The sequence below is a fragment of the Engraulis encrasicolus genome, chromosome 7 (assembly GCF_034702125.1).
Source record: "Engraulis encrasicolus isolate BLACKSEA-1 chromosome 7, IST_EnEncr_1.0, whole genome shotgun sequence".
Classification (NCBI taxonomy): Eukaryota; Metazoa; Chordata; class Actinopteri; order Clupeiformes; family Engraulidae; genus Engraulis; species Engraulis encrasicolus.
The window spans coordinates 48,438,812-48,460,788 of record NC_085863.1 but is presented as its reverse complement, the minus strand read 5'-3'; the positions used below and the strand labels follow the sequence as shown (position 1 = coordinate 48,460,788).

General features: G+C 44.8%; 1 protein-coding gene across 1 annotated transcript in view; it reads right to left on the bottom strand.

Annotated features, from left to right (window-relative positions):
* ubtd2 (ubiquitin domain containing 2) overlaps positions 1-8,926 on the bottom strand; it is a 36,052-nt gene extending 27,126 nt beyond the window's left edge. Inside the window, exon 1 of the mRNA XM_063203784.1 lies at positions 8,618-8,926. Within this exon, the coding sequence (XP_063059854.1) occupies positions 8,618-8,687 (70 nt within the window). The 5' untranslated portion in view covers positions 8,688-8,926. The remainder of the gene's footprint in view (positions 1-8,617) is intronic.
* Positions 8,927-21,977: the final 13,051 nt, after the last annotated feature.

Here is a 21,977-nt window from a genome sequence, read left to right as displayed (position 1 = left end):
CGGCCTTTTTTTTCTTCTTCTTCGTTGAAAGCATTTTTGTTCAGCGCATTTAAAAGCAGACTAATGGCAGTCTCTTTTCCAACACTGCAGGTCGGAAAGGGAGCTGTCTGTCTATCTGTCTGGTCGTCTTTCTGTCCGTGTATAAAAATAGGGAGAAAAACACAAGTTTAATTAATTCGCGTTACTAGGCTGCTAATAGGCATGTTTTTTTTTTTTACATACCCTGAAAACATGTAAATTCAGTTTTCATTGGAGCCACTAATGAATTCCAGCTGGACTGAAGAGTTTGTTGTTTTTTGAGGGGTGTGTGTGTGTGTGTGTGTGTGTGTGAGAGAGAGTGTGAGTGTGAGTGTGAGAGACAGAGAGAGAGAGTTTACAGCCGTGGTGTTAAAAGCATTGTGCAAAATGTTGAAATTTCTATTTCCTTCTGATGAGACCAATAACGCCCGCCACACATCATATGGCAGACAGGCAGGCAGTAAGGTGTTAGTAAGTAAGGTCTTGCCTAACCAAACCTCTTCATCTCTCGAGTCGTGTGAGTGCATGTTTGTATACCCCATGTGTTCAAAAAGAACGCAAATGTTGAAATCAGAGCGATACTGACGCACATCATATGGAAAGTAGGCAGGAGGTAAGCAAGTTCATATGGTCTGTCTTGCCTAACCATATTGTTTCTTCACAGAGCTGTGTGTGTGTGTGTGTGTGTGTGTGTGTGTGTGTGTGTGTGTGTGTGTGTGTGTGTGTGTGTGTGTGTGTGTGTGTGTGTGTGTGTGTTTGCACAAGCGTGAGTGTGTGTCTTTCAATTACCCTCTGTTGTAAAACCAACATTGCAATTGTGAAATTCAATTCACATTTCTGTCTGATGATGACAGCACTGACTCGTCATAAGGCAACAAGCAGACAGTTGGGTCTTGCCAAACTCCCGAGAGTTGGTATTGCCAAACCCTCTCACAGTACAAGAAACGGGCAATGCCCAATTCTCTCACACCGGTAAGGAAGCCTTGCCTAACACTCTCAAGGTTCAGTGAGTTTGCTAAAACCTCTCAGGAACAATAAAAGTGGTCTTCCCTAACCTGCCCATTGCCCAGTGCAGTCACTGGTCTTCACTAACCCTCTCACAGTACACAGCAAGGTAGTTTCGCCTAATCGCATTTTTCCACGTTTCAGACCACCCTCTAGCTCTCACAGTAAAGCAGTGGTCTCTTTTTTTTCTCCAAGGGCCAAATTATGTAGAGCCAGTAAGGCTGTGGGCCAAACCAACGCCCCAACCCAATGAGAAACAAGTCAGATGTCTGGACAGATAACAGATTTTCGCTTTTCCATTTCCCCTTCTTGTCAATGTCTGTTATGAGACTGTTAGCATGAAATCTAACTCCCTGTGAATGCATTGGAGAGATATGACCCACTGAAGTTTTAGTGATCGGAAATCACACACATTTATGTTTTCATTTGTTCTGACCTCATGGAGGGCCAAATGTTTGCCATGCCCGAGCCGGATTTGGCCTGCGGGCCAAGGCAGTACAGTAACCCTACCGTTAGGCAAGACCGGCCAGCTTTCCACTTTCCAAACCCCTCGTCTCTCGCACACAGCAAGGAAGGTCCGAGTCTGGCTGGCTTTACCAAACCCTCTCAACACAGTGCAGTAAAGGTGGTCTCGCGGCGCCTAACCCCAACTTTCCTCTTCTGCAATCACCCCCCTCTCTCACACTGCAAGGAAGGGCCGAGTCAGGCCTTTAGAGTGCGGTACGCCCAGCGGTGTTCGTCCACTCCGGCCGCCAGCCGCACCCCTTGTGAAAATAGTGCATGGAGGGCTGGCTGAGTTCATGCGTGAGGTATTCATTCTCTCTCCAGTATGCATTTCTCAGCCAGCCAGCCAGCCAGCCAGCCATCGGTGCAGGCGGCGCAGCACAGCCGGGGCTACAGTACTACAGCCATGTGAGCTGAGGGGAGGGGAGAAGAGTGCAGCTGAGCTGAGCTCTCAGCCAGCCGGACATCAGAGGAGCTGAGCAGGGTGAAGCTGTGGGAGCCGAGCTCTCAGCCAGCCAGCCATGAGTGCAGGAAGCAGAAGCCAGGAGTACAGTACGGCCATGTGAATGGAGCTTGAGGAAGAGGAGTGGAGTTGAGGGGAGTGGAGGTTAGGGGAGTGGAGGTGAGGAGTAGAGGTGAGGGGAGTAGAGGTTAGGGGAGTGGAGGTGAGGGGAGTGGAGGTTAGGGGAGTGGAGGTTAGGGGAGTGGAGGTGAGGAGTAGAGGTGAGGGGAGTGGAGGTTAGGGGAGTGGAGGTGAGGGGAGTGAAGCTGTGTGAGTGGATAGAAGCTAAGAGTAGTAGAGGGGAGGGGAGTAGAGGTGATTGAGGGCAGTGAAGATGAGGGGAATGGCAGTGAGGAGTGGAGCTGAGAGGAGAGGAGTAGAGCTAAGGGGAGTGGAGCTGAAGGTTGGAGAGAGGAGCTGTGTGAGTGGAGAGGAGTGAAGCTGAGAGGAGAGAAGAGGAGCAGAAAGGAGTGAGTCTGAGAGAGGAGAGGAGTTGAGAAAGGAGAGGAGAGGAGTGAAGCTGAGAGAAGAGGAGAGGCACAGATAGGAGTGAAGCTGAGAGGAGAGGAGAGACGCTGAGAGGAGAGAGGAGCTGAGAGGAGCTATGTGAGTGGAGACGAGTGAAGCTGAGAGGAGAGGAGCTGTGTGAGTGCAGAGGAGTGAAGCTGAGAGGAGAGGCGCAGTGAAGCTGTGTGATCAGAGCTCTCCGCCAGCTGCAGGGAGAGGGGCGTCTCTCATCATCACATCTGGGAGCCATCAGCCCTGCCAACTGGTCAGCACAGGGAGAGGAGACGTCAGCACTGTACGCACACACACACACATGCACCGAAACACACACACACACACACGCACACATACACAGAAACACACACACAGAAACACAATCACGCGCACACACACACACACAATCTCCCTCCCTCTCACACGCCCACACAGATGCACACGCATGCACCCTCCTTCATAGACACATACACACACACGTACACACACACACACACACACACACAATCTCCTCCCTCTCACACACCTACACAGATGTAGACTACACATTATGAGTTACGACAAAATCCCTCTCTCGCTCACAGGGTGACTTTCACACACTCACGCACATATCAGAAAAGTCTCCCTGCCAATTCAACACACACAAATCAAGCACGGTTACACACACCAAAACAAAATGACTGAATGAATTTGCAGTGGTGGGAAACTGCACTGAAGACCACAGATAGGGCAGCAGGAGATGTTGTGTATGACTGTGACTGTAAGTGTGACCGAGTGCCCTGAACATCCCAGCGTCACGCCTTAGGGTGACATACCCCATGAAGAAGCAGGACAGCTGAGAAGGTGCCAGGAACATGACATATAGGGCCTGTCATCTGGGTTAGGAACTGTGTGTATGTCCGTGTGTGTGTGTGGTGTGTGGATTGCGTGACCCCATGTGGTGTGTGTGTGTTTCTTATGCGTACATGCATGTGTTTACGTGTGTGCGTGTGTGTGCGTGTGTGTTGCGTGTACTTCATGAACCTGGATGGATTTTCCTGCGGTGCAAAGGCAGAGGCGCCTTGTTTTTTAGTCACTGACGGGTTCGCTCACTCGCTCACACACACACACACACACACACACACACACACACACACACACACACACACACACACACACACACACACACACACACACACACACACAGGGGTGAGGGTCATGTGACGCGTGTAAAATTACACAACCGAGTGCTGAGCGCCACGGGCCGAATTACAAGATCCTTGGAAAACTCCTGGGGGACTAATTTACCCGGCCCCCGCTCTCTTTTAAAAGGCCATCAACGATGATAGCTCTCCCGCTCTCTCAACAACAGCCGTGCACATCAATTCTCAAGGAGGGCCATTATGCAAGTCACTGTACCATACGAAACACTTAATGGTTTTTCAAAAAAGTTTCTGTGTGCGAGTGAGTGAGTGAGTGAGTGAGTGAAGCATCTTTTGGAATTCAGTTGCAATGGTAACGGTAGGGACACATACACGCGAATTTGCGAACTTTGCAATTCATTCCTATGAGAGAGGCGAAGGCAAGCGATGGCGAGGCGAAGGCAAGCGATGGTAAGCGACAGCAAGCGAACAGGAGTGAAGCGAAGCGAAATTATTAAAGAAAGTTTAATGTTATGCAAATGAGGAGCGAATTCGCCTGCCACGGCCCAATCAAATCAACAACATAACTGTTCCATTCCATTTGATTCGCCGCGACGACCTGATGACGGTTGGATTTCGCCTCTCTTCGCTTCGCCTTGCTTCGCCTCCTATGTGTCCCTACCGTAAGCAGGAGCCTTCAGGAGGAGGTGTAAAATACATTTGTGAATCTCTTTCTTTCTCTCTCTCTCTCTCCCTCTGGCTTTCTCCATTTCCCTCTATCAATATCAATCTATCGCTATCGTTCTGCATTTGTTTTGCTTTATTGACATCTGTATCTATCTTGCACTGTTTAACTTCACTGTACAGTCAAGCTACTGTAGTCAAGTACTGGACTCGATCTCTCCATCTCTGTCTGTCTCTCTCAAATGTTTAAGCATGCGTAAACTGTGACCATGACAATCCACCGCCTTCTGAGGAAGAAGGTAGGGATGGGGCCGATCCGATACTATATCAACAAAATTTCAGAGATCGGATTGGAATTTTTCCAAAGTTTCCAATACTGATATTGAGCCAGGTGTAATGTTAATTTGATATCATTACAGTTGCACATTCATTTTCAGGATGGGATTGTTACTTTTTTACTTGTTACTTTTTACTACCCCAAGTCAAAACCCATGCATATACAGGTATGTGGTCTTCGTATCGAATCGGAGTAGTATCGGTATACAGTATATCCAAATTTAGATATCGGGATCGGATCGGAACGAAGTGAAAAAAGGTGTATCGTGCACCCCTAGAAGAGGCATCCTCCAGACTACCACAGCCCCTCATCCCCATCTCTATGCCCCTCTTAGTACTCCATGCCACTCTTACTATGGCTCAGCTGATCCGGGCACCAAGCACCAAGCACCAAGCCGAAGCCAAAGCTCTCAGCCTTGCCAACTTCAGTTCAGGCCCCGGAGCCAAGCAAGGAGCTCAGCCTCTACATAATGCAGGACAAGGTCCAGGCCAACAGCTCAGCTCAGAGCAGAGCGGAGCAGAGCAGGCCAGCCGGCTTCTGTTTCACCTTCAGCACACCTTTTTTAATCCCTCTCTTTCCTAGTGTACCTCGACAGTCAAGTGAATGAACGTAGATTTATGTACATATTTAGTGTGATATACTAAAGCTGGAGAATATTCCGAGAAGGTGGTTTAGATAACAAGCAAAGCAGGTTAAATTTAAAGGAAAACCGGCTTATAAAAGCCCAGGAAAATCCCCACTAAGGCATACATTAGCAGGTTTACCCCTTTCTGTAGGTCAATTTAATAAGGATTATCACTTAACTCCTTAGCGAAGAGCCTATGCTACAACCTTACTGTCACCAAAATTGCAATGGCTATGTATGTCTTAATATGTTACCCAAGGTAATGTCATAGCAATGTTGTTATGATGTAGACGAGGATTTTTTGATCGACAGCTGTTTCCAACAATCAGAGGTCTAGTTGTGCGCAGCTAGATTCGCGCAGTCAGATTATAAACTAAGCTTAAATTTAGAACCCATGTATATGTGCGATGTGTTTTTGTGCAATACATATGAAAAAATATTACTGCTGGACCGGAAGTTTATAAAGTCAATGTGCTTTGTAGAAGTAGGCTTACAATGGCTCCACCTCATTAGGTAACGTTGTAATACCTGATGCATAGTCTATGTAAGACCATGTACTAGTGTTGTAATTCGTAACAGTACTATTACTTCTGTTTCATACATCTCTCTACTGCACACCTGAATTTCTTCCAGGATCGATCAAGTAAGTATTTCTACTGTACTCAGGTTGCTTCTTGCTTGTCTACCCCTATACAGTGCTCCCTCTTTTACCATCCACACAAAGAGGAGACTGAGTAGTACGCACTATTACACACTGCACAAGCAAGGTGTCACTGGACAACTGGACATCTTTTCACAGGGGGAGTGAGGACTTATGAAACTTTTCTAAATGGTACAAAATAAATTTCCTGGAGTAGTAGAATTATAGATAGCGCCCATTCACTGGTGGGGAAAACACTGACGTAGGTGGCGGTTATACACGCAGACTGACAAACAGGTGATTGACAAACTGTCCCTGAGATCTCTCTCTCTCTCTCTGTCTGTCTCAATCTCTCTGTGATGAATCTCTATACCTCTTTCTGTTTCGCTCAGTCTAACACTCTCCCTACATGATCTCTCTGGTCTCTCTCTCACACTCTCTCTAGTCTCACATTCTGATTCTCTCTCTCTCTCTCTCTCTCTCTCTCTCTCGTGCTGACAGAGGGCTTCTGTGACAGACTGAGACGGAGAGGAGAGGAGGAGAGTAGTGCAGATCAGAGTGAAGTGAAGCAGAGCTGAGGAGAGCTCATCTTCTCCATGCATAATGAAGACGGTGTTGCCTGCCCTGCTGGTCACACAGTAAAACATGTAGTGCTTATTCAACACAGAGAGCACTCAACTGGGGGCGAAATATACTCTACAAGACGCTAAATCGATTCTAAGTGTTGAATTAACACACTGATTTTTTTTTAGTACTGTGCAGATGTGCCATGGCTGCTCCAGATGTGCGTGTGTGGTGAGTCTCAGGCGGCCCAGCTGTGCTCTGGCAGCAGAACCGCACTCCCCTCAGCTGCACATTCTCCCCTTACACAACTTGGACCGACACAAGAATATACCAACCGACCGACAGACTGACTGTTCTCTGCTGAATGGACCTTTGAATCCAGAGTTAGTATCATCGCGCTACAAATCATTCCTGGATCAAGGCTAATTTCATTGCATGTTTTACTTTTAGCATTTCTTTGCATGTGAGAAATAGAAATGCTTATATTGTGCATGAACGGTTAAGGGTTAGGGCTATGTGAAGAACCACCTAGTGGTAGGTCATCGTGAAAAAGTGGCCCATATTGACAGTCATAAGTGAACACCGGCCCAGAGAAAGAGACCAGAGCCAAAAAGGCGGAAAAATGTTTTGTCATGCATTCCCACTGAGAGTTGGGTAAATACATGAAACACGTCGGGAGTCATTCAAGTGCTGGTTCAGCATGAACTCTGTAGCATCGCAAGTGTAAACAGAGACGAGTTTTTCCTGCTACCCAGCTGCTGTTGGAGGGATGCCTTTGGCCCGCATGGTTTAGACTAGAGGGAAATGTCAATCAGGTGAACCACTAAGAATGTAAGGTCAAGAGAAACAGAGGATCCTTTTTTGAAGAAAGAGGGGTAACTGCACTGCACATACAAAACAATTAAAACAAATAGCTTGGACATTCATGACCAGTTGGGTCATAATTGTGCATGGTTGGCCATAATCAAAACAAATTCAACAGCTTTTAACTGACCAAATAAAAGCTATTTTTATTTGTTTTTGTTGACATGTTTGTCTTTGTAGCATGCAGACATACGTGTGTCTATGTGCAAAATAACAACTTTCAAGTAGTCAATAGCGGATGGAGTCAAGTACAAGCCTTTGTGTTAAAGCTGCCCCTCCCCCCTACACCACACGCTCAATTGTCAGTTACAGTAGTAGCGTTACAACATCTGCAACACTAAACACCGGAAACCACGACCAAAGACAGGAGCAATCATGTTAAGGATCCGTACGAGTGGTATGGCATCTACAATAAAGACATGAAAATAGTCCAGAACAAAATGTAAATATAAAGCCAGGTTGCGGTGGTATGATAGGCCGAACTGATGAGAACCACTAAACTGACGCACATAAAGAAGTCGACAGCATCACGTCACGTCATAGCCTACAAATATGCAATAAAAAAGTTAATGTGCATATTTACTCCAGAAAAGGCTTTCAGTGCCGTTCACAACATTTGCCATCATACCAAGGCCCATCATGGACCGCGATAGCAAACATACACATACGAGGTGATTGATGCTCTGAGAGAGGTGAACATGCACCCTACCCCGCAACAGTATCATTCTGCTGCCCTTTTTAGACGTTCTCGTGTTACAGAGCGATTTAAGGCATTAATAACAGCGGTTATGCAGCGGTAATGACATGGGACAAAGAATTACGAGATCAGAGAGATAAAAGACAAGTTATTCAATATGTTCCGCATTCCTGACCCACATTTTAACACAACCGACCGAAATAGGCTAGTTGAGGGGCTAGCAAGCGTTCTTTTTTAGACTTAGCAAGCTAGCACGTTAGCTCGCTGGGACATCCAAAAGCTGCGTCCATTGAAAATAGCGGACAGCGGTTACCAAAAGGCAATGGCCACATTTCCGTTCGCGCTGACCCCATGATTAAGTCTAACAACACTATAGAGTAAAACAAGCCAGTGCAACAAAGAACAAACGACAAAATACATGCGCGATGTTGCAAACATCGGCGATGGTAGTCTAACAGCAGACAAGAGAAGGCAAGGCGCATGGAAACAAGCATGCACTCAAACCCTCCAATCAATAACCAAAATATTTCCCCTGGTATGTAACTTATTTCCTACCTCCAGTGCCGTCTGAATTTTCGTTTAAACTGCCTGAAGAATCATGATGACTGCCCACACAACCACCCATGGATAATTTGCTGCGCTACCCCCGCAGACCCTCTCTTGTTTTCGGTTTCCCCCCTTCCTCAACTACTCTTCTCAGAATGGAAATTGACAGCAGGGCGCGAGCATCAGCTGGGAAGAGGCGGGGTGTGCTCACATCATCACGAGGTGACCGTTCTTCAAAGCAAAAAAAGAGAGAAAGAAATGCGGACTCAAGGCGAAGCTATGCTGATAAGTGTGGAAAGTATGGTTTAATACGCCCCGTACATCTCTAATGAGGCCAAACTCATTTATTCTCTTCTTCTCCTCCCTCTCTGTTTTCCGCCACAAAGTACCCACTTCCCCCTTTTCAGCATGAGGATGTGTAGGTTGAGATAGCGCAATTTAATTGGCTCGCCACATGGCCTGTATCTTTAACCACTAGGTCATTTTTTGCATCCTTTCTGGCAACTTGCTGAGTTGTGTCATCCAGAGTGGCTGCAGTAGGCCTAAGTCCTCAAAAGACTTAGATGTCTTCAAAGATTTGCCTGTCAGCTGACGGTTAGATCCACTGACTTGTATAACTATACAAGTCAGTGGTTAGACCACATGCCATAGTCAGCATTCAGTAGGCCTAAAAGTAAAACTGTTAATTTAACCGAGCTTAAAGGTGCACTGTGTAGGATGGTGGCCCATGATCTCGAACGCTATTGCATGCTGCTCATTTATCACTGTGCTGCCAGGCCAACTGAAATTTGATCGAATATTTACGACGCATTCTCTTTACACACATGCGCAGTGGTCATGCAGATGTCTGTGACAGGTTAGGTTTAGGGAAAGTTTTGGTCAGGGCACAAATTTAAAACTCAGAAATGTAGCATTACTGACAGGTTAGGTTTAGGGATGGTTTTGGGAAGGGCACAGTTGTAAAACTATGAAACATTCTATTACTGACAGGTTAGGTTTTGGGAAGGGCACAGCTAGACCAACGGCACGAGACTTCCTATGTGGCTATCGGCAGGGAATGCGTTTACCAACGTACGCAATCTTGGATGTTGGTTTGCGTGAGAAATGAGACGCAATTTTTCGAGATCAGGCTCGGTGGCCAGAGTACGTAGGCTATCGCATGCTGCTCATTCAAACTGTGCTGCCCAGGCCTACTGCCAAATTTGATGAATATTTAGGCCTACTAAGTAATAAACTAATATTTACATGTATGACTAAAGTACAAGGAGTTCTGAGGCTAAAAATGTTAAAACATTTCTGGAAATTCAAAATGACGGACATGGAGAACATCCACCTTTTCATGTAGGCCTATGTAAAGTGCAAAGTGTGTGACGGAGGTGTTCCCGCGTAGTTCAACCTTGTCAACGCATTGGTTCGGCAATGGGAGGCACAGTACGAGACCGCTGAGCTAAAGGGCCAGTCCGATAGCACAACGCTGTATTGAGGCTTCGGGAGGGAGGTTTACTAACGTTCCACGCTACACTGTACTAGTTGGCCTCCGTTACGCTCCCCCTCCCGAAACCTCACTCCCATCCGGGTCATGGCACCACTGTGATGGAGGTGTTCCTGCAGAGTTCATCCCCCTCGGGGCCGCAAACTCAACCACCTCGTTACCGCATCGGTTCGGCAATGGGAGGCACAGTGCAAGACCGCTGAGCTAAAGGGCCGGTCCAATGGCCCAACGCTACCGCACTGTATTGAGGCTTCGGGAGGGAGGTTTACTAACGTTCCACACCACACACTGCTAGTTGGCCTCCATTACATCAGTCATAATGAATACTTAAAATTTGATGGTGGTGGTCGGTATTCGAGAAAAAGTTAACATTTGTGAATGGGCCGCGTGAGTTCTGGAAATACACTACTATAAATATTACACAGTGCACCTTTAAGAGTAGTCTAGCAGGAAATGCCAATGTGGCAGATCATTTCAATGGAACAACAGTATGAGGTTATTGCTTGATTGACAGAATGAACCAAAATGGGCTGTGAGTCTAATGTTTCATTCTTCTCCTTTAGGCACTCCATAGCATCAATCCACATTGGAGCAATCTTCAGTCTCTGCAAGTTTCTGCATCAGTCTCTGCAAGTTTCTGCATCAGTCTCTGCAGTTTTCCCTGCAAGTGCTATGTGGTATTCAGCACCTCTATGTCAGTGGCAGAGAGTCTTTGGAGTCCTGTAAATCGCAAGGTATAGTGAAAGTCCCACTGAGAAAGTCTCATTGCCACTGCGACACACCTCACCACAGCACACAGTGCACACCACATTATTGCATTTATGCCTATGTCTCACTGGTGCAAGGCAGCACTATGGCAGCTAAGGCCTATGGTTCCAGGGCTGCTGACGTCTTTGGCTGGGCCTAGAACAAAGTCATGCAAAAGGGCCCCCCCTCTCACTTAATTAAATGTAATGAGAACCCAATTCTGGGGCCCCTTTATCCCTGGGCCCAGGACAATGTACTCCCTTATAAGCTTCCCTAATGGTATCATGGTATCTCAGACAGGGGGGTGGATGAGGAGGGGGCTGGTTAATCACTGCCCCCACCCACCTGGAGACGTTAAGAATCAAACAATTATCTTTTATACTAACCCTGACTCCCTAACAGTTAGGGCCTAACCGCTTACTCATGACTGCATAAAGCTGCTTCTGGTGAGGTAAGCTTTCATGCACATACGAAAATTCAGCCATTGTACTGTAACTGTAATAGTCACAGAAAAGACTTTACAACATAGCACTTCATTACTACGACTACCTCAGTCATATTGGGAGATGCACCAGAAGCTCATCTAAGTAGACTGACTACCAGAGGTATTGTGTTTTCATATGTCATATCATGCTGCTGGAGTTTTATCCTTTTGGGATTCTTTGTGAAGCGAATGTTCCCAAATACACATTATAATACATGCAAAATCATTTTAACCCCTCATATCACACAGTCTATGTTATAACCTTACTGCCACCTAAACGGTAATGACTATGTCTTAGTTATGGCTCTCAGTAATGTCATAGCAATGTTGTTATAATGTAGTTGAGTATTTTCAGCACATAGTGAATAGGCACGCCGGCCACCCCTTCTGCAGTAAGAGGCTATGTAAACAATGCTTGGTCTAAATCTGTACACCATCTCTAAGAAGTACATGTGACAGACATGCATTCATCTTCTCTCCACTTAGTACAGAGAAAAGTTGTTGAAGGGCACACATTCAATGCACTTCAAGGACTGGAACAGACTGACATAGCAGATCAGACATATGACAAAAACAACAAAAAAAGGACCAGAAAATACTGCTTAGATCTCACCCCTTGTTCTTCACACATATCGTTTGCTTTTCATGATTTAGAGCAGTGGTTCTCAACCTTTTTTGAGCAAATGCCCCCTTGGCCTCATCACAAACCTCCCAATGCCCCCTTGAACTCATCATAAGTCTGACAATGCTCCCCTTAGTATCAGCCCCCCCCCCCTCCCCATGGCAACTAAGCACCGCCCCCTCTCAGCTGCATCCCTCTCTACATGACAGGATAAAGGTACACATGAACTGTACAATACAGGATACAGAAGAAGGAAAGTTAGAAACTACAACTAGAAGCCGTTTCTCTTGCAAGGCAGATGAAGCGGATCATGTTTGGATAATCGCTTGCAAGGTTGTATGAACAGTGAAAAGGGAAATGTGCAAGAAAGACGAAAGAACAGAGAGGCAGAGAACTAGACAGAGATCATCCCCACTGCCTCATTATTGAACTGATTAAGGGTGAAGGAGAGACGAGAGAGAGGGAGAAGCGCATCTCACAAAAAGGTCACCGAGGCTTTAATGAGGGAAGCAGAAAAGCTGCCGTCTCTTCAGGGAACCAGCAGCTTAAAACAATGATGCAGCATTATGCGGAGGCGCCCATTGAATGCACTCAAAAGCTAAAGGAAGAAACAGCAGAGGAGACTCTTATCTCTTCAAAGTGGAAATACATCAAATTGTTGGCTATGCCCAGGAGGAAGGACAGGAAAGAGGCTATAATTGGGTAGACTCTTTAAGATGCCATAGGAGAAGGAAGGAAGTGGAGAGGTTGTTCTTATTTTATTTACTTTTTTGCGGTAGGCGTTTCATATAATCAAAGACATCCTGATGTCAGAAATGTATGACTCTTTCTCGATTCATGTACCATTGCACGAATACGTTGACATTTTCAAAGTAGTCATTGCTCATGTGAACTTTTTTGTAAATAAACAAAGCCAACAAAAACAGAAACAACTCCTGTCATCTGGACGTCGTTTCTGTCCTGTCTCCCGTCTAAAAGCAGGTCAAAGTTTTCCTTTATCCTTCAAGCCATTAAAGCACTAAACGAGTTGAAGTGTTAACCCAGTCATCCAGCTTTGGTGTGTAGCGTATACTATGAGTAGTAATATTTTATTTTTATTTTTTTTTCTTGCTGCTTGTTGTCTGTTATATCTGTCTGTGTCTTGTGTCTGATGGCAGCGTTTGTACTGCAAACACAATTGCCCCATGGGGACAGTAAAGTTCTACTACTACAAAACAAGGAGTGCTAGTGTTCAACTTCATAGTTCAAAATAATAATAATAATAAAAAATAATGACTTAGTTCTGCATAGCGCCTTTCATGGAACCCTTAGTCGCTTTACAAGGGAGGTGTAGGGGCTGGGGGGAAGGGGACAGGGCTGGTTAGAGTCCATATACCACTGTGAATAGATGGGATTTAAGGTGCCTCGTGAACGTAGCCTGACTATCATCGGCTTTCAAATCTCTTCGAGCCTTGGTCTGACTCAGAGCATAACAATTAACGTTTCTCAAACGGCATGGTTGACCCACCTCCCTTGGTTTGCTACTGATCGAGGCCAGAAAAGGCTGTCCCGAAGTTTAAACCAAACATTTTCTGAACCCCAATAGAATGTCTCTGCTTAAACCACGTCACTGCTTTGAACACGCTTCTACCCAGGGCCGTTGAAGCTGCTCAAAGTTGATTGCTTCCCGACAAAGTGGGAGGAGTTCCCAAGTTCTCCAGTGCTCAGAAAGTACTTGCATTGCTCTTGACCTGACTAGTAACAACGGTGTTGCGTCACTTGGAGGTCATGGCCCAGCTATCTTGACCGTAGCCAGTGTGGGGGCTTTGTGTATGTTGGGAGGTAGACTGTTCCAGAGGGTAGGGGCAGCAACAGAGAAAGCTCTGTCACCAACAGTACGAAGTCTGGCATGGGGGAGGACAAGTTTGTCTTTTCCAGAGGACCTCAGCGACCTAGACTGGGAGTAGGGTTGGGGTAGTTCAGAAAGATACTAAAGAGCAAGAGACTGAAGTGATTTGTAGGTCAAGAGAATAATTTTGCATTCAACACGGGACTTCACTGGGAAACAGTGAAGTTGTTTGAGTGTGGGAGTAATGTGTTGCCACCGCTTCGTGTGTGTGATATGGTCCTGGCAGCTGAATTCTGAGCATTGAAAACAAAACAAAAACATAGCCGATCAAAACTTCAGAGGATGAAAAGAAAATATGGAAAGGTGCATCTGATGAAGAAAAGAAAACGGTAGCTCAAACGAAGGGGGAAAAAAGCAACAAGCAGATGGAAAAAGAAGAGCAGAGCAAGGCTAAGTAGGCGGAATAAGAGAACAGGTGCCAGGAAAAAATTCAGCATGAGAAGATTCTTCTGGGCACACTTCAAGGTCAACGTAAGGTCATTGTAGAGAGTATTAGGAAGGAACTCAAAAACCTCAACCCTTTTCTGACATCACAACACAACAAATTCCTGAGTCCTCCAGAGAGTCCTTACTCCGATCGAATTTATTATGACATCAGTTGGACATCTGGAAATTGAAAAGCTATGGCTCACAAGAAATGAAGTAGCTACAGTATGCAGTGGATTTCCGTGCCAGATGTCCGTCTTGCTTTGCGGCTTGAGAAGTTTCACAGAGGGGTGAGACTGAATGACTCACCGTCCTCACCTCAGTGAGAGTTGCTATGACATTAATACAAGAAGTTATACGATATGATATGAAAACGTACACAGTTTTCATTGAAATTCATTTTGCATCCCTGAACAAGACTCTTTTAAGGAAGGACAAGCCATACAGAACAGTACGTAACATCACAGGACTATTGCATATTGGTGCCATTTCATACAGATACTAGCAGAGTTTGTGTAGATTCTGTAGAACATAGCAAACCTCCCTCCTGAAGCATCATATTGGGTGTTGAGCAAGCCACAGCTGAGAGGGGCGGTAGCCTACTTAGTTGCAAATGAGGGACAACAGTTATTTTTTAACACTAAGGGGGGCTTTAGCAGGCATGAGGTAAAGGGGGCATTGGCAGGCTTATGATGAGGTCAAGGGGGCTTTATTCAAAAAAGGTTGAGAACCACTGGTTTAAAGAGACATTAAGAGTTTGCTGTCAAAACACAGAGGTTATTGTAAGTTCAGTCATTCATGACTGACATGGCTGTGTCGTCGTAAATACCTCAGAATGACAATTTCTCAGGAGTTGGCATCTCACCTCAGTCATCATTTTGACAGATCCCCTTCATGCTGTGACAGCGTGCATTAGAGATGTGAGAGTATGAGTGGGTGGATAATAGTAATAACACACTGTCCTTAAACTCTTGACATTATTAGACAACAATATTGGGATGAATATGTTTCAATTATTTTACTCTCTCCTCTTTTTCCTTTTCAGTATTAAAGACACGGATGTTGTACTGCATAAGAGTTACCAAACCAATTGCAGATCAGTGGTAGCCTGATAAACCAGGCTAAATGTGAGATTGGATGTTTAATTTAGACCCGATGAATGAAACATCCGTAGATTGTTGATGAGAACAACCCGTTGTCTTTCAAACCGTACCTGTGCCTATAGGCCAACGCTCTGACCAATCAGCGCCATCTTTCTTGTTGTTGTGCTTTCCCAGCGTCGCAAGCTTCGTCGCCACTCCCTCAAAACCCCGCCAGCTTTGATACAAAACACATGTCTGCGTTGTGATTGGTTTGCCAGATTCAGGCCATTTTTGCAGTTCACGCCTATGGATCAAGGCTAGACCAGTCACAGGTTAAAAAAAAATTGACCACCAACGGGTGGCGCTAGTTTACTAGGCTAGATCAGTGGCATAGCAGTCAGCCCAAACAGGCTCTGTGGTTGGCTAGAGACATTACAGCCTCTTGCAAGGTGCCGTGACTGTTCATAGCAGTGCCTGTCAGTCTACATTTTTCAACACAGAATTTGTCACCTGGATTATAATTATACAGTAGTTTTATTGACTAGACTTACCATTGTGGTAATCCAAGGTCACGCGAGGGGAGGGCACTTCAGTTATTCGTGTGGGAATGTGGTGGAGTGAACTTTGTTCTCAGGCTTGTTTTCACATAATGTAACCCTTTATGTATTCAGAGTGTTGCCTCAGGGCGACGGGGGCAACAAAGGACAAGTAAGTAGCAATCAGATGTGCATGTGAAACCCCAGACAGACTGAGGGAATGTAAGGTGAGGGCAGAGTCACAGAAGCGTCAGGGTTGCTGACTACTTTGATTTTGGCCCTACACATAATCATCTGAAAGGCCCCCCCTCAATACATACACTTTTAAAACATATATATTTTTAGGGATTTTTTGCTTGTTGTTTCTTTTGCTTCTTGGACAGTGGAGGAGAGACAGCAAATGAGTGGGGAGAGAGAGAGACGGGGAAGGATTGGCAAATGACCCGGACCGGAATCGAACCCGGACCGGGTCGCTCGCGTAGTAACGCAGTGCCCTATCGTTAGTCCACAACAGGGCCATACATTGGCTTTAATGAGGACCCAATCCTGGGGCCCCTCTCTCCCTGGGCCCGGGACAGCTGATCCCGTTGTCCTCCCTGTTGGGTGCCCTGAAGGTGAGGGCAGAGCCAGAAGCAGAGTCACATCTTGTTTCATGCTGACTGGTCTTGTGAAGAGCTTGTTCTTGACTAGAGCTCTTAAGTGTTGGATTCCTTCCTACCTTGAGACATTTTTATGGCATGATACGGTATGCTTAGTCATTGATGCTTGCCCAGGTATATTTTGCATTCCTTGCTTTTATGTCTAAAAGCCCTGATGGAAAATGAAAAGGGTAATGGCATCATCAGCTGTATCAGATCTATCCAGGGCATTGATCTAGGTAGGAGATCAAGGACCGATGACTATTCTAGCCAGGGGCAGGATGATAACTCTGTGTGATGATGTATACAGACCGCATGAAAAGCAGCCCTTTTTATTTCAAACTTGGCATAGTCAGGTGCATTTGAAGTAGAGTGATTCACAAGGGTGAGTCACTCCGCAACACGTCCCAGTCCTAATCAGAAGGCCGCGGTGCTCAGATCGCCTAACTGATTGTCCACAGATGGTGAGACAGGATCATGATCAAACTCAAGTGTTACTTCAGGAGAGGGTAAATGTTCTCCTCACCTCTATCTGATTGACCAACTGCTCTGTTGTCAAAAGCATAGACGCTATAGAGAAGACAGCTCACTGACATCATAAGAGCGTAGTACGACATGGCCGCAAGCGGAGTCACTTTTGATTGTTCTTTCCCAATTTATGTTCTTTGGTCAAAACTGGCTTGATTCTTTTATGCAGATTTTCAAGTTCACAATCCCATTGGCGATAAATTAAACTAGCCTGTGGTTGCCTGGCCATGCCTTCCTAGTGACGTAACACCTTTGGCATGGCTTCTAGTCCCGCAGAGCTATGAAAGATAGGAATTAGGCTAAGCCTTTGGGTAAAATCAGATGTGTTTTACAGAGCCTGTATGGGCTAATTAATGTACATGCTTACTACAGTACACACACACACACACACACACACACACACACACACACACACACACACACACACACACACACACACACACACACACACACACACACACACACACACACACACACACACACACACATACACAAACAGTTCCCAAATAACCAAGAGGAGATCTCGGGAGAGGGCTTGTGTGTTGGAAGGCCCCCATGAAAACCCTGTAGCATGGCAACCGCGTAGCCCCATGGTGTCAGCAGCAACAGGAGGAAATGAAAGAAGCATTCAAAACAACAACACAAAAAAGGGGATGTGTGTTTTTTACTTGACACAGAGGTACCCTAAGTGGTAACATTATGAAAGCGAACGATATTGGCAGCCAGGATGTCTCAGCATTAGCTGTGCAACTGCTGCTAGGCAATACAGGGCCTGCATATCTAATGGCAATGAATACAAACAGCTTGCGGCAAATAGCAGGCTGACAAAAATGAAAACAGCTTCCTGTAACGAGACTTTTGATGCCTATTTTTGAAAAAGTTACCATTTAGATGGTTTCACAAGCAAGGTATTTCTCATTTGTGATAGGCCTACACTGCTCTCTGTGCAACAGAAAAAAATGAGTATGTGAAGGGCCGGATTAATGTACAGGCTATATATGGCTGCAGCCTAAGGGGCCCCACCTGCCAGGGGGCCCCTGATTGACCCAAAGTGAAAAAAGGCAAAATTGTGACAAGGTGCAATGCTGGAAAATGAATCTGTCGTGTTGAGTACAGTTGGTAGACAAGTTATCCTTAATTCCTACCTCGTAATTATGACACTATCTATGTAAATTTGTCTCTGAATTTGCCTTTCGGGGCCACATACCAACCTATAGCCTAAGGGCCACAGGCCATCTTAATCCAACCCTGGGTATGTGTATATATAAAGGTCATGAGAGTGCAGCCCATACTTTGGATGCAAGCTGAATGTTTTATTTGTTTGATTCCAACTTAAAATGCTGATTATCAGGGATTTGAATTCATGTCACAATGTGTTTTAGTATGATGGGAATTGAAAGTAGACAAATACAATAATACAAAATCCGTGAACGCTGTAGTGGAACTTGTAGTTGTAAATCCTGTTAAAGCTTCACTACTTAGAGTAATCACATTAACGTATTATACCTCAGAGTAGGCCGACATCGCAGCATCCATCATGTAAGTGTTTTGATTGAACACCAGATGGCACTGTGGCGCAGGCAGTGGAAGTTTAATGGAAGTTTTAATGGAAGTGTGCACTACAGACATGTTTCTCTTTCTGAATGTAATGTATACATTTGAGCTTATAAGTCAAGTCAAGTCCATCTTTATAGCGCATAATTCAACAATTTACCCAAAGTACTTTACAGATAAAAAGCAATACTAAAAGTAATACTACAACTATTACTAATAATACCATAATAATAACCACATTGAGATTTTGTTTTTTTCAATCCAACAACCCATTCATTCACAGTGTATTGTAATATGTGTGCTTAGTAAGGAACTGGTTATAAGACCCCACGTAAGTATCCTCCTGCAATAATCTAAGGGTAAATTATTGCAGAGCGGGGACTGAAACAGTAGCCTGGTCCTCCTGACCATCCCATTATGATAATACTATACCACCAATCTTTGGCGGAAGTACGTAGGATGGCGCGTGAAGCTACTAAAACGGACCATTGATCCTGAAATTGGACACATGGAGGCAAAGCTACAGCGATGTTTTTAAAAGATTTGTTGTCTCTATTGTCTCTTCCCTAGACCTGTTAGAAAGGACACTATAGAGGATGGATGGGTAATTCCACCTGGCGATGTAAAAGTCATCTCATTACATATTTATAATGGGACGAAGCAATCAATCAGGCCACCCAATATATTTAAGTTGAGGACATTCATTTTTCACTCCTGCCGAATGCTAATTGTTTTGCCCATCATTCTTATCTGACACAGGTCAGCTACAACATTTATGTTTGTTAAGGAAGTGGTGAATTTGTATAATACAGATTGATGTGTAGCATATGTAGAGAGAGAGAGAGAGAGAGAGAGAGAGAGAGAGAGAGAGAGAGAGTGTGTGTGTGTGTGTGTGTGTGTGTGTGTGTGTGTGTGTGTGTGTGTGTGTGTGTGTGTGTGTGTGTGTGTGTGTGTGTGTGTGTGTGTGAGTGTGTAAAAGCATGTTTTAACACAGAGACACAAGCACAGGTTCTCTCTCTGTGTCTCTCGGTCTGTCTTTCTGTCTCTCTCTTTATCTCTCTCTCTCTCTCTGTACATATGTGTGTACCTGCCTGCTTGCCTGCCTGCCTGCCTGCCTGCCTGCTTGTATGTCTGTCTACCTGCCTGCCTGCCTGCCTGTCGTTCTGTCTGTATGCCTGCCTTCCTGCCTGTCTGTCTGTCTGTAACTCACCACATTGAGGTGCTGTTTTACTGTAGACATGACACGTCACCTCGCTGCCATTCATCACACAAGTCATTGATGGTCGTCAAAGATGTCAGTCAGTTCTGCTTGAGAAGTTCAATTTTCTGTCTAGCAGAATAACGTATGAACAGCCTCCTTTGATGAAACGTATTTCTCTGCTCGGGTGGTCTCTGCTGACTATGATTTATGGTGCATCTCATGCACATACAAATTGGAGCATGTCAGATTTTTTTATGCAGGTCTGCGGAAATATGGAATGGTCTCCTTCCTTCAGAAAGTACACAATGTACATTCTCTGCCTTTGTTCCTCAATGTGGCTGATTCCATGTGTTGGCACGACACCATTGCAGGCATCAAATTCAGCAAATTCTCTCTCTCTCTCTCTCTCTCTCTCTCTCTCTCTCTCTCTCTCTCTCTCTCTCTCTCACCAGACTGCGGTGGCTTCGGCCTGCTGTGAGAGCAGCAGGTAGCGTTGACCTTCTCGGTGAGTGTCATACTTCATTAATCTGTCGTTATGCCTGCGATACAAGCTCCCAGTCTCCTCCGCCCCCTGGCATCATATCACTTCAGATAGGAGAGAGAGAGACGATTTGTATTCGTTATCGTGGTGACCAATAACCTATCTGTATTTTATTATCCTTCATTGAGAGACAGCTCAAAAAAATCAAAAGAGATTACATTCCTGACCTCGGACAAAGCAATATACATGTAGATAACAATACAGTGAGGAATGTCGACATATTAATAAACTATACAGATCGATGCACATCATCTCTGGGCCCTATCAGTCCAGGAGTGTTCAAAGGACATTGATCAGGACAGCATGTGAGGAGAGAGACTGAAACAGAACATAACTTCTCCAGATCGTTAAAATCAGAATGAGTCTCTAATGTGTCATCAATATTGATTGGTTTGGTGACACTCTCTCTATGAAGCCCCATAAGCATGAATTACATGGTGATTCCAGATAACTATAAAGAACCAAGGGTCTAACTAGAAGGAAATATATCTCTCTAACCCTTAGCATAAAGTATCAGATCAATTTATTAAAATGATTTATAATGCTTTACGGTAGGGGTGGACAACATGCCAAAAAATGTCATATCACAATTTTTCAACACAAAATCTCAGTTTAATTTTAATTATGACAATGTTCCATCCAAAAAAACACCCAAACACCCATATTAGGGCTACAAACCTTTCTGAACAGTTTTTATGAATGTACTTGAATTTTGCATACGCAAGCATTGTAAGCAAACAAAATGTAAGCACACTGATAACACTTTGATAAAGTACACCATTTGAATATAATAAATTCAGTAAAAAAATAAAAGTGACGGCCCAGCCGTGGCTCTAACGGCTGGGCACTGGACCTTCTTGGATCGATTCCGGCCCAGGTCATTTGCCGATCCTTCCCCATCTCTCTCTCCCAACTCGCCTCCTGGTTCTCCTCCACAGTCCTGTCACGAAAAATAAAAAGGCTTAAAAAATCCCGAAAAAATAAAAGTGACGACAACAGCACTATATGTAAATATCACTCTGATAAAGTAAACATCCTCACTTCAATGCTCACTTCAATACTCACTTCTATACGATCTATCTCTCCACTTTGTCAAGGATCTTCCACTCATACTTAGTTTTCACGATTTAATATCATCATATTGCACAACCCTACTTTGCGGTAGCCTACTTATGTTACTCACTGCCATCACATGATTTAAAACTCCACCACACTGTAAACCAGCCCACTGTAAAAAATGTCATTACAAACCAAATGTAAACAGGGCTTGAATGAACCTCTACCCATGTTTACTTTACTAATAGTGCAATAGCTTAGCTCCGATATATAAAGGAATCGTTCAGTTTGTGATACAAGCATGAAAATGGGTAAACATATAGCCAAAGGCATTTCAAAAACATCTGGATATGGAGGCATCATGAGTTTTCAACAGGGTGGCCATGGCAGCCATTTTTCAAAATGGCCGCCAACAACAGCAGTCTTCTTATGAGTAACGCATATAATATGATATTTTAGACATATTTACCATTCATAGTACTTGTTAAATGTCTTATGGTTAATTGAAAAGTTGTCATGAACATTCAAGATGGCCGCCATTTTCAAGATGGCCACCATTTTCAAGATGTCAGCC